The 13033-nt window shown below is 48.9% G+C and overlaps 1 protein-coding gene across 1 annotated transcript; it reads left to right on the top strand.

The window, feature by feature from the left end:
• Nucleotides 1-543: 543 nt before the first annotated feature.
• Nucleotides 544-12286, top strand: PIP4P1 (phosphatidylinositol-4,5-bisphosphate 4-phosphatase 1). The gene is made up of 7 exons (XM_083707282.1): nt 544-802; nt 1575-1777; nt 6330-6436; nt 7538-7643; nt 8424-8476; nt 9019-9109; nt 10053-12286. The coding sequence occupies exons 1-7, from the start codon at nt 658-660 to the stop codon at nt 10194-10196; spliced, it is 849 nt and encodes a 282-aa protein (XP_083563408.1). The 5' UTR covers nt 544-657; the 3' UTR covers nt 10197-12286.
• Nucleotides 12287-13033: the final 747 nt, after the last annotated feature.

Here is a 13033-nt window from a genome sequence, read left to right as displayed (position 1 = left end):
GCCTGAGGGGCGTAGCAATACGGAGAAACTATAAGAGGCGGGGCAAACTTCAGAGAACATCCTGAGTGAAGGACAGGGGTGAGCTTGAGTCTATCCAATGGGAGAACAGAGTTTTCATCACGTGAAAAATAAGGCCCTGTCTCGGCCAATACACGCAGAGACGTGGGATCATACTATGGAACAGCGACAGGCCTCAGCCAATGAAAACACTCGGCTTGCTTGTCACGTGGGTCAACCGTTCCTCAGTTCGCACCGCTCTGACAGCCGTATTGTAAATCAGCGGAGCGCCGGGAGGAAATGACTCAGGGGACAAGAGGGAGCGGGCTGCAGGAGCAGCCAATGAAAAGGCCAGAGGAGAGTCACGGAATGAGGGTGACATAAGGGGCAAGTGTATGCTGTGGGCGGGCACGTTTCCTGCCCAATCATGGCGCGCAGCAGCTGCACGGGCTCGGCCACGAGTGCCCAATCAGTAAACGAGTTCCCTGGCTCTCTTCACGTGACGAAGCTCTCTGCAGTCAACAGGAACAGGATGTCTTTCGTCACGTGACTAGGGTAGCGCGGGAGGGGGGAGAGAGAGAGAGCAAGGGGCGGGGTCGCGCGCTACGGAAGCCGAGAGGGACGCAGAGCAGGGCGGTTGCAGGAGCAACAGTAGCAGCGATGGCTGCGGACGGCGAGCGCTCCCCGCTACTACCAGCCGAGCCCGGGGATGGGGGCGGCCTCGGCGCTGGAGGGCTGGTCGGGCCCGCAGGGCTGGTCTCGGCCTCCGCCTCGAACCCGCCGGGGAAGCCGAACCCGCCTCAGGGTGAGCCACGCCCCCTCATTAATATGCATGAGATTCCAATAGAGGGGGAGCAATGGAGGGGCGTTGGGGGGAGAAGGCGAGGGAAACCTCCTAAGTAGAAAAAGCGGAGTTAAAGCATCATGGGCGGGGTCTTTAGCTGCGTGGGCGTGGCTACTTCGAATGAGGGCGTGGCCATGTGCTGCAGGGGCTGGGCTGCAGGCAATGGGGGTTCTAGGCGCCCCTGCCCAGCAATTAGTGAGGCAGTAAGTGGAGAAGTTCAGGGTTGGTCTGGGAAGGTTTTTTTGTAGGGTGCTGGGGGGCAGGTAGATAAGAAAAAGGGACAGGTGAGGGCATGATTGGCTTCACAGTAGTCTGATGGGCAACATGTTAGAGAGGTGGATCACCCTGTGGAGGGGTTCCCCCAAGGCTGAGTTTGAGCATTTACAGGAGGCAATAATAAGTTGGCTGACACTTGGAGATCCGATTGCAAAAATAAACAAATGAATAGCATCTTTGTCTTTTTCTGATCCACCCGGTGGGGCGCAGTGGGTGAAGAGTTAAGCCAAGTGCCTGCAGATATTGGAGTCTCGTGGGATGAATTTGGGCAGAGCCGAGGACAGATTTTTTTTTTTTTAAGGGATTATTGAAGTATTTGTGAAAAGTGATGTGTGTTATTTTGTGAAAAGGCAGCTGAGATGCAGCTCTGGTTGAAGCAGAGTGAAGAGGGGCTGGGACACTGAAGCAATAGTCCATGCTCCCTTTCCACAGACACTTCTTTCTTTCCTCTTGAAAGGGTTTCCTTCCTTCAGTGGGGTCAACGATGGGGGCCAGGCAGCTGTGCTTCCCGGAGAGGACCCCCCGCCCTACTCGCCTATGGCGTCTCCAGAGAGCGGCAGTGCTCCCATGATCACTTGCCGGGTTTGCCAGAGCCCCATCAATGTTGAGGGCAAGATGCATCAGCATGTCGTGAAATGCAGCGTCTGCAACGAGGCCACGGTGAGCACTGTTGGAAGGGTGGGTGGTACGATGGCAGTGGGGCTGAGGTAGCGGTGAAGAGGAGGAGATGTGTGCCAGGAGATCCTTGGCTCAGATCTTGTCTCAATTATCGAAGCTCTAGGCTTGTTTCATCTTTAGCTCAACAGCCATTATTTCTCAGCCTCAGCTGCTACCTACAACATCACTTCTAATAGCCAAGTTGTAGCTCAGGTGGCATATTAGGTACACATAAATATAGTTGTGGGGTCTTTTTTTTCTGTAGCAGGACTGTTTATTTAACCATGAGACTGGAGCTCAGGCAAAAGATGCACAACTGATCTAGCTTGGTGTTAAAATACCTGCATCGCATCCATTCTAAAAGATGTGATGTTCCAACTTTGGCATATCCAGGTGGATCTGGGAAAGGCTTCCAGCCTGAAACTCAGGAGAGCCTCTGCTAGTCGGTGTACTGAGCCAGGTGAACAAGTGGCCTGACGTGGGATAAATCAGTTTTGTCTTTAAGCTTTTGGTTTGCCAGGTAACTGTTGAGTCAGCCTTTGGCAAGCTGTTTCCAACTACAGCTGATGGGAGTTGTAATCCAAAACATCTCAGGGCACCAGCTTGCTGGTGGCTGTGCTAGCCTGACGGAAAGCAACCAGCTGACTTCATTTTAACTTGGGACATAAAGAGAAAAGAATAAAATGGGTAGGAACTTTTCTCTCTCCTCTCTCATAATATTAGATCCTAGGGTCACACATTGAAAACCGACTGACATTCAGGATAACCAAGAGGACAGACCAGTTCCTGTTCACACCCCTACATAATTAACCATTGACACCAGACAGGGTGTTGGGTCAATAGCTTAGGTAGGTCTAAAAGTGGCTTACGCAGACACATGGAGGAGGAGAGATTTATAAATTGTCAGTGGTGACTGTGGAATCTCCAGCTACAGATGCAACGTACCTCTGAATTAAAATTTGCTCAGCAAGAATCTAAAGGAAAGGGCAGTTACTTGCACTTGGTTAGTAAATGTCAGGGAACAGGCATTTTTGTCTCATCTAGCAGCGTTCATCTTATATGGGAAATGGAGATCTTGGATCCTTTTGAAGTTTTTTATTTAAAAAAAATATATACCCTGCCTTTTGAGGAGCTTCCTCCACAAATGTTGACTGGGATTGAAGAAAGAAGTTTAAAAAAATCAGAATAAAGGTGGCATTGAATTTGGATGAGATGAATCACTTCTTTCTGCAATCCCAGTCAACATTCACCAATCAACCAAACAGAGTGTTAGGCCCTCTGACACAGGTGTTCCCAACCTCTTTGGAGTTTAGGGATACACCTGGGAATTATAAGAAACATACTCATTTTACAGATGAAAAGTTGGTGATGGTCAGAAACACACTTAAAAAGCAGGTGAAACACCAACCCCTGCAGAAAAAAAAAGAATCCCAAAATACAGTACAGACCAAAAAAGTGCAACAGCAAACACCCTTCCCAAAAAGGCCACCTTCTCCCAACCTCCCCAAAGCCTTACAATAAATAGATATGAGAGGGGCGATTTAGGGAGCCCTAGTCCCAACAGTTTTAATGGAAGGAAAATGGAAGGTGAAAGATGTGCATCCTTGACTCAGTCCCAATATATAGCATGAGAAAAAACTTATCCTGCACTCATGTTGGTACAGAAGGATTTGGGGATGGTTCCTTTCCACAACAGAATTAGTGGGGATTTCCTTTTTCTTCAAGGACACCTAGGTCCTTGTAGGTCTGAGCTTCTGGAGGCAATAATACTCTGACTTACTGGGTTCTTGGAAGCACTGCTAAGATAATGTGCATGGACCACTTTGAACACACAGGGTGCCTGGCTGGTGCAAAGTCTTGCTATGAGGACAGTTCCGCAGAGCTTCCTTTCTTGGCTTTGCTTCTCCCCATTCTTCCCTTTGCGCTGCTCCTTTGTTTAGAATATTCTTTGTTAACTTGAGAGAGAGGGTAATACGCCAAAATTTTGCTAAAGCCTAGTCTGGCGTACAAACATAAATCTTGAAGCTGAAATTGCAGCTCAGCAGTGGCCTTGATGCTTGGACAAGCAGATTCCACAGAGTTGGTGTGATGTGATGCACTGCTGTCTGGGCACCCTCCAAAGTTTTAAATCAGAGCTACAGATCTCTATTCTGTTGTTTCATGTATTTCCCAGAATAATTACCTGGAGTTAACCTGACTTTTTTTTAATCTCCTGGAGAAACCTGTCTGACCATAGTTAGCTCAGCTTCTCATCCAATAAGTGAAATCTCATTTATGGATGCTGACAAACACATAAGTGTGGTCCAAGAGGGATAGTCTGTTGGACTTTGGAGCTAGGTTTATACAGGTTTGCTGTGCTGCTGCCACATTCCTGTTGCGCTTTCTGCCTCTGGAATCTCAAATTAACAATAACACAGCATCTGTGGGGTAGAGGTACAGTGCAAAGCTTTTCAGACAGTTATTATATTGAAGAAAGAATTCATGTTTCAAGATCGTGAAATGCACAAGCTTATCTAGTTGTTTTAATATGGTACTTTATCATTAAATGGGAATACACTATAAATACCAGCAGCTTAGGGTCAGCTATAAAGATTAAACAAGTCAGCTTTAAGGAAATAATTGCTCTGTTGAAACCCTTTAGTCAGATTGTCCTTTTGCGCTCTCCAATTAAGCCTTTCCAGCTTAATTGGAGGCCACCACTAGAAGCCTCTTCTATCAGTCCTCTGCTGACCTATTGGCATTCAGATCTATCTTTCTGTGGTTCCCTGGAAGTCTTCTCTCCGGCACTCCTAACCGCCAGCAGAGCTCAACACTCCGAGCTGCTTCTCTCTCCTTCCCTCGGGGCTGCAGGCAGATTCTCCACTTTACTCACTGAGCCAAGTGATTCAGTGATCTTCAACAAAACCAGATCTCTGGCTTCTTGGACTGTCTGTCTTCTTCCCTAGCCCTCCTTTATTTTGCTGTCCATTTCTTCGACCAACTCCTCCTTCCAGCTCCCAGACCCCTCCTTTTACTGCACACCAGGCCATATATATACAGTGGTACCTCGCAAGACGAATGCCTCGTATGACGAAAAACTCGCAAGACGAAAGAGTTTTTCAAGTTGCTTCGCAAGACGAATTTCCCTATGGGCTTGCTTCGCAAGATGAAAACGTCTTGCAAGTTTGATTTTCAATGCATTCCTATGGGAATCCGTGCTTCGCAAGACGAAAAATTCGCAAGACGAAAAAACTCGCAGAACGAATTAATTTCGTCTTGTGAGGTACCACTGTACTACTACTAACCCCCACTAGTGCAGCCCCAGCCAATCGCACTGTCCAAATGAAAATTCTAAGCCTCCACCCACCAATCAAAATATGCATATCTTCCATCCCTGTTTTGCATACTGTGAATTTCACCACCAGCCCTTCCTCAGAGCTGTCTGTTATCGCCCCAGTGACAATTAAATCACTGAAGCAGAGTGAAGACTTCCAACATAATCACCACATAATCCAATACACATTCAAACCTCATTCACATGTTGATTTCTTCACATGTTGAAACATTCCTTAATATCGGGCTTCCCCAGCCTGGTGCCCTCCAGATGTTTTGGACTACAACATCAGCAGGGATAATCAAGAGTTGTAGTTTAGGAGCAGAGGGAGGCTTGTGTGCCTTAACCCAAAGTGAGGAACTTGCAGTCCTCCAGATGTTCCTGGATTTCAACTCCCATCCTTCCTTGCCATTGTCCATGCTTGTGGCAGGGTTGACAAGAATTGAAGTCCAGCAACACTGTAAGTCTGCAGCCCTCATTCCTCTTCTAACCCTTCACAACAGATTATAGGCATATTCACTGGAGTCCAGTGTGACTTAGTTCATTGTGATTTTCATACATTCTCTTCCTCAGTGTAAGTTGAACTAGTATTCCTTCTGCCCTCCTTTGCATGGTCTGCTTAAATTGGGTGGTGTGGGTATTGTTGCATTCCGTACTAGAGTTTAAAGCACTTCACAATACTTATCTCCACTTCTGCATTGGGAGAAGGGGTGTGGCTGCAAGTTTAATGATTTATCTATGACCAGCTACAAAGCCTTATGGCTAAAAGAGACTCCCAGGTCCAGAATACTTGCTCTGAACCCTTGCTTAGCACTGACTGTTGCTTGTCATATAATACACAGTTCAAGATACTTGGGACCAAAAATGGAATAAAAAATTGACCTGGGGTGGAAAACGACCTGCAAATTTCTGTGCCTTTCTCCTCCTTTTGCCTAAAGTCCCATCTCTTCTGCTGCAATGAATACCCCTTTTTCTCAAGCCTTACCTTGCTATTCTGGGTCCTGAGTGAGAATTTCACCTAGCCCCTGCTTCTCACCCTGCTGCCACTGAGCCATCCTAGCTCTCCCATCTCTGTGCCTTTTCCTTCCGCAGCCCCACCCCATATATTACAGAAACCCTGCAAGATCTTTCCCTAGCGAAATAGACCTTTCATGTCCCTAACACCCTCCTCCCCTCACCCTTAAACCAGGACGTGTGTTTGCTTCTTACGGATTGTGTCCTTTTGCCTTCTTTCTGCTACAGCCTATCAAAAATGCCCCGCCTGGTAAGAAGTATGTGAGATGTCCCTGCAACTGCCTCCTGATCTGCAAAGTGACATCGCAGCGCATTGCCTGTCCTCGGATATACTGGTAATGGAATGGGCTGGGAGAGGTGCTGAGAAAGGGGCTTTGCTGCAATTCCATTGGGGAGTTTGGGGATGGGACCCCAGGTCTGCAACCCAGATGAAAGAAGTTTGGTTTCTGAACTTGGGATATGCTTGTGGGGAGGAGGGTACCCTAGAACTCCACCCCCACTAGGCTCGAAGGAGTGGTGGCTTACAGGTTCTGGCCAGCCAGCTGGGTCCTAAATTTCTCACACATCTGTGGGCCACTATGACAGTTGGGTAGTCCCTCTCACTTAACGTCAAAGGAAAGAATTGGGCAGAATTTTTCTTTTTGTTAAGGCAGTCAGAACCTTTTGCTTATCTATTGCAAGTTTATTGCCAGAGATCTGTTGATCCTGACTTCCCTTTTGCCCTCCTGCACCCCGACCTAGACACCAGCTGTTCACCCACTCCTTTTTTTCCAGTGGCATTTCCTTATCTAGGAGGCACCTGTAAACGAGTTGTTATATAAACTCTGAGTTGGTCTGTTTCTGGTGACTTAGGCTTTTTTTATATAAAAAAAAAGCCTCTTATCATATTGTGCGCACTGTCTTGAGGACCAACCAGCTGACTGGATATAAATGGCTTTAATTTCACTTGAAGCCTTAATCTGAAACCCCTCCCACCCCTGAACAGGATGCGGCCAGGAGCCTGGTGCTGTTTGAAATAAAAATTAAGAATCCTTGTATCCTGGGGAGAAAAACGTCTTTACTAGGAAACGTTTGCTGCATTGTGTGATCAGATTGTTGTGTGCTGGAACTGTGAAAACCATGTCACAAAAGCAGGGGGCCATAGATGCTTGTTTTAGGAGGTGAGGAATGGAGAGATGAAGCACTTCTTTTTACTTGCCGTGATCAATAGTTGTATTGCTGGGGGACTGAATTTAGCTGGGCAAGCTGGATCTGTTGGGAGGACAGACCTACCTGCATGTTGGGAGAATATTGGCAACAAGCAGGGAATAAAGGAGTAATGTTGGGATTGGGAAGTGGGTGGTGTGCCATTTTCCAGGCTGTACCACTGGTACAGGCACGGAAAAGCAGAGCAGTCCTCTAATCTAATTCTTCTTCTTTCCCCCCCTTGCTCCCAGTAAAAGGATCATTAACCTGGGCCCAGTGCATCCAGGACCCCTGAGTCCTGAGCCACAGCCGGTCGGTGTGCGCGTCAACTGCGGACATTGCAAAAATAACTTCCTGGTAAGGAGTGCTTGGAAGTGAGGCCAGGGTCATTGGGGGTGGAGCGGGTTGGAAAGAGAGAAGGCTAGGACTTAGGATCTTCCCACTGTCTCCAGCTTTTGGAAACGAAACAGTAGCTTGTTATTTTACCTAAAATACCTCTTCTCCAGAATATTGGTGGGATGAAGCTAGCAACTGAACCAGTGGGGTATGTAATGGACAGAGCGGAGGTTGTCAACGTGGGGCTTTCCAGTTATGGTCGGACTACAGCTCAGATCAGCCCCAGTGTGGCCAATTGTCAGGGGTGGTGGAAGTTGCAGTCTCAAAACATGTGGAGGGAACTGGGTTGGCTGCCTGTCTTTGGACTGGGAAGCCCATGATCAAATGTCAGCCTCAAATATCACCTCTGGGTGGCCTCTGGGCATCGGGATCTTGGCTGAATGTCCCTTGCAGGAATACACAGAAAAATTGGTGGGGGACCAACGTCCACTGCTCTGGGCTCCCGGGCAGAAGGGCAGGATAAAAGTGTAATTCACAAATCAGTGTGCTAACAGTTAAGGAGTGTCTTGTTCTGCTTTTGGGATTCCTTTTGGGATGGGTGGCAAGGGATAATCTTGCCCCCTCTGTTGTGGCACCCTGGCAGACCCGCTTGAATAGCTAGTGCTTGGGAGCTGGGTGAGCAGGTGGTGTGCTTGACAGGTGGGCACCTCTGGAGTTGGAGCAGTCATTTTTTTCTTCAGATTTGGTTGACTAGCTTTACTTCATGTTTTCTTTTTGTTTGTTTTTTCTTCCTCCCTTCAGTGGACAGAGTTCACGGACCGCACATTAGCACGATGTCCTCACTGCCGTAAAGTGTGAGTTAACTCCACTCTTCCTTAACCCACAAGCCGCACTCACGGGGCAGGGGGAGATTGAGGGAATGTTCTGAATAGCTGTTGTATGCATTTCATAGAATGCATAGATCTGTCGAGTTGGAAGGGACCCTGAGTGTCATCTATAGTCCAGACCCCCTGCAATGCAGGAATCTCAACTGGATCATACATGGCAGGTGGACATCCAGCCTCTTCTTAAAAACCTCCAAGGAAGGAGAGCCCACAACCTCTTGAGGGAGACCATTCCACTGATGAACTAGTAGCTGGATTGGGGGAGTGGGGTTGGCACTTCTTTTTCTCAGACAGGTGAACCTGGAAGTGTGTCATGTATTCTGAGCCAGGCTGCTCAAGAGCACAAGCTGCATTTTTGTTAGTCACCTCAGCAGAGGTTGGCTGCTTGCTCTGGGCCAGCCAGTGTGGCAAACTCCTCTGAAGTACTTCCCCAAGATCTGAGTGTTCAAATCCCCCCAGAAAACTGAGGCTCCCCAAGCACAGTTTGATGGGCTGCCTATATCTGCCCCCAGATCCTCCATCGGGCGACGCTATCCCCGGAAGAGATGCTTTTGCTGCTTCCTGCTAGGCGTGTTGATGGCTGTGACAGCGACGGGACTTGCGGTGAGTGTGAGCAAGAAGGCACAGTCCCAGTGCGGCCCTTCCTGGCGTTTGCCTGTCTGAAACTGAACTAGCCATCGCTGCTCAATTTTCAGTGCAAAATATTAGGAAGTTGCATTAGATCCGGGCCTGGGGCAGCTTTTGTACAGGCTGCTAATTTCTCAGTACAGTTGTATCTTGGAAGTCGTACGGAATCCGTTCCAGAAGTAGTTCAACTTTCAAAAGTTTTGAAAACCAAATTGCAGCTTCTGATTGGCTGCAGGAAGCTACTGCAGCCAATCAGAAGCCCCAGCGGATGTCTGGGTTCCAAAAGAACGCTTACAAACCGGAACACTCACTTCCGGGTTTGTGGCGTTTGGGAGCCAAAACGTCAGAGTTCCAAGGTACGACTGTACATCCTGGAGCCAGGGCTCACCAAAGCCTTTCGCAAGCTCCCTTCAAGTAGAACATTATGGAATCCTCAATACACTTCCTTATTTATGAATGGCTTTGTTGAGGTATCAGAATTATGGGGCACGTACAGAAAATCATAACGCTAAAAAGAGGCAGATGACATTTCAAGGGAAATTCAACAGCGACTCCTGAAAAGTCCCTAGGAAGCAAAACTTGGTGGGTATGTTTTGGAGAGAAACATGAGCACGTTGGACCACTCAGATTGTGATTTCCGGAGTTTGGTCCTAACGTCTCCCACATATATCAGCACTGCGGTGTGTGTGAAGCAGCAAGTTAGAGCCCCATCCCCTTCTGGCATGGGACTAGCCTATCTGTGCCCCATAGGTGTTTATGCTGCACCTTGAGCAACGGTGCGCCCTTGGGCTCCTCCCAATACCCTCAGTCCCCTCCCTCTTTCACAGAAAAACTCTTTATTCATTTGACTGGCAGTGAATGTGAGCTTGGCAGCCTCACCATTCGCTGACTCTTCTTTGCCTCTCCTTTTTGTCTCCAGTTTGGTACGTGGAAGCAAGCCAAGATATACGGCGGGATCTACGCCTCTTGGGCCCTGGTCATTCTACTGGCCTTGGTGTGCCTTGGTCGAGCCACATACTGGGCCTGCATGAGGGTCAGCCACCCTGTCCAGAACTTCTCCTGAGCCTTTTCCTCCGTTTCCAGCTCCTGCTGCTGCTCCCAGCACATCGTCTACTGAGAGCCAGCCCTGTCCGTCCTCATTTATTCCCCCTCCCCTTCCTTCCGCTTTGGGGCTGGGACCTTCCGGGGCCACCCTCCTGCTGTGCCAGCACCCTATTTTTCAGTCATCTCAGCAGCTGCTACAACCCTCACCCAGGAGTCTCTTTCCTGGTCGTTCACCCTGGATCTGGTGGTGCCAAAAACAAACGATCTGACCTGAAGAAGTTTCCTAACCTGCGGAAATCGGGGGGGGGGGGGCGCTACCCCAGCAACAGCAGAGTTCTCCGGGGGCAACAGAACACTAAATGGGACCAACGTCAAGAGGGGCTTATGCGTGATTAGACATTGTGGGTTCCAAGAAACTGGCACAAATTCCTGAGTGCCTCCCGTGTGTGGGAGACATCAGAGCTACGGCGACTGCGCTGGGACATATGAGCAACAGGGGCCGGAGTGGTCGGATGATTAGATTGAAGCGGTCCAATCCCAGTTGTGATGGGCTCAACCACTTGAGATTAAAAAAAAAAAAAAAACTACAGTGACTCGGCTGGGACATTTTTGGCAGAGCGGTACGTTTTCAGAATCCGTTGGCTTCTCTTTGAGCTGCTTTTGAAACACTTCCCAGGCTGGAAGGAGCTACAAGACATCAGTGCTGCATCCTTTCTCTTTGCTCTGTGACTTTGGGGCAGCTGCGAAGGACAGCTCAGGCTGCGAGAGAGTCGAGGCACCTTGCACGTTCTGTAAACGGTGAGCCTGCGACGAGAGGCGTGGAAGGCGACCAGATCCTCGGCTGCTGGCTTCCCGTGGCGCTTGGGAGAACTCGGTTACTTAATGGCCAGTACCCTGCACCTTGGCGTGGGCGCTCCAGACTCCTTCCACGCCCTTCTTCTCCCCAGACCCCCCTGTCCCTTAATACCGCCTGGCGTTTGGCTAAATGTTCCCTACCCAGTCAACAGCCCTCTATTCTGTGACCAGTGGCAATCCTGAGATCTGGAAGGCTCATGCTGACAGAATCTCCGGTACCACATTTTGACACTTTTTTTTTAAAAAAAGTCCCTTGATCCTACTTCATTTCTCTGCCCCTCTCTGCCCTTTTTTGTTTGCACATTCCATGGTGGAGGAATTTCCCCCTCTTGCCCCTCCAAGAACCAAATCCCTACTTGGGAGGGTGGGGCTGAGGGACCCTCCCCCATCTTATGCATCGTGTCACTGATTTGTGCCTGGTTTAACAACCCCCCCCAGCCTAATCATGCACTGCGACTTGTCAAGCTTCACCCTTGGATCCAGGGGAGTGGATTCCCTTTCCCGTATTTACTGCTGGGTGGGACAGCTAAGTCCTTTCCCCTCTTCTATCTGCAATTCCGTCTGCGATCTTTCCTCCTGGCTTGAAATTCCAACCTCATCTCTTTTGTGTTCCGATCCTGGACATAACCTTTCCGCCCCCACCCCTCCAACTCGCTTTCAAGAACATGCTTTTGTGTTACCCCATTTCAGGTGGTGGTGGTGGCATTCCTTTCCTTAAATCAGGGAACCTTTGGGTCTCTAGATGTTGCTAGACTTGCAACTCCCATCATTCCTTGCTGCTGGACCCTGTTGAAAGTGCAGCAACTGGAGGCCCCAACGTACCCCACTCCCTGGCCTAGGTCATTTGAGGCCTGCGAGAGACGTTCATGGGAGGGAGGCCAGTCTTGGCAGCGCAACCAGAGGGGAAAGGGTGTCAGTCCTGCTTCCATGCATGTCTTGGCTTTTGTCAATGGGGTGTTTTTAAGTCCCTTCCTCAAATTCCCCCCTTCCTCGTGCCCCCATGGCTTTGAGCTTGTGGCCCCAAAACTTGTTGCCGTTGCAGCTTTGTATATATAAGAATAACTGATATGTACATAGAGCTATTTAAGATTCGCTCTCCTTCCCGGTGGCTCCCTCGCTCCCTCCCACCTTGTGTGCCTGCACCCTGTCTCTCCTTCAGTCATGCTGAAACTCGCCTCTCGCTCTCCTTTGCCTCCACACAGCCAAAGGAGGAATGCAGATTGGATGGTTGTAAATAAAGTAAAAGATTCCATACGTCTTCTGAGGGGCGGATGCCCTTTGGGTGGTTGTTTTCTTGGGAGTGCGGTTTGGACCATATTTGGATTTTGGAGGGGGGTGCTAATTGGGGACGTGCCGTTTCCTAATTTCAACTTGGTGCCCTCCAGATGTTTGGGCCCACAACTCCCCTGCCAACATACAGTGGCCAGTTATGATGGGAGCTGCCCTGTCTTCCTTTTAGGTGGATTTAATTCTGTGCCCTTCAAACAAAAACTCTCCTGGTCTTGATTCCTTGTTTACAGTTGCTAATATGGAGCTGTCCTGAACTGAGGGAATCTGTAGCCTTGCTGATGGTGTTGGACTATGAATCCCATCAGCCCCAGCTAGCATGGCCACTGTTCAGGGGTGATGGGAATTATAGTCCATCAACACTGGGATGGCTACAGGTCCTCGCCCCCATCCTAGCCCTAAACCATTTTGGGACTGAAATGAGGAAATCTAAATGACAGGTTAAAAACTGGGCTGCTTTTACTGACAGGCATTTAAGGTGGGATGTTCTGCTTGTTGAGAATGTTCCCTTTTAAAATGTGGACACAGTCCACCAGGAAATTCTGTTTGTTGAAAGAGCGCCCTGAATTGCCCCGTAGTCATCCAAATTTCCCCTTTAATCATGTATCATGGCGATTCTATTCCAAGCCTACAGGGCTGCTACATCACCTCAACTGACTGCATGCTGGCAGTGTGATTTGGAAAGAAATGTGGCATTAACTGCAAAGGCCCCCG

Source organism: Podarcis gaigeae (assembly GCF_964106915.1).
Source record: "Podarcis gaigeae genome assembly, chromosome: 13".
Lineage (NCBI taxonomy): Eukaryota > Metazoa > Chordata > Lepidosauria > Squamata > Lacertidae > Podarcis > Podarcis gaigeae.
This window is presented reverse-complemented; position numbering and strand designations above follow the sequence as displayed.

What these genes read in the sequence shown, in the direction of transcription:
- PIP4P1 (XM_083707282.1), top strand. Translation starts at nt 658, where the DNA reads ATGGCTGCGGACGGCGAGCGCTCCCCGCTACTACCAGCCGAGCCCGGG. An exon ending in GCCTGTCCTCGGATATACTG is followed by an intron (nt 6,437 to 7,537) that starts GTAATGGAATGG and finishes CCTTGCTCCCAG; the next exon opens with TAAAAGGATCATTAACCTGG. An exon ending in TGACAGCGACGGGACTTGCG is followed by an intron (nt 9,110 to 10,052) that starts GTGAGTGTGAGC and finishes TTTTGTCTCCAG; the next exon opens with TTTGGTACGTGGAAGCAAGC.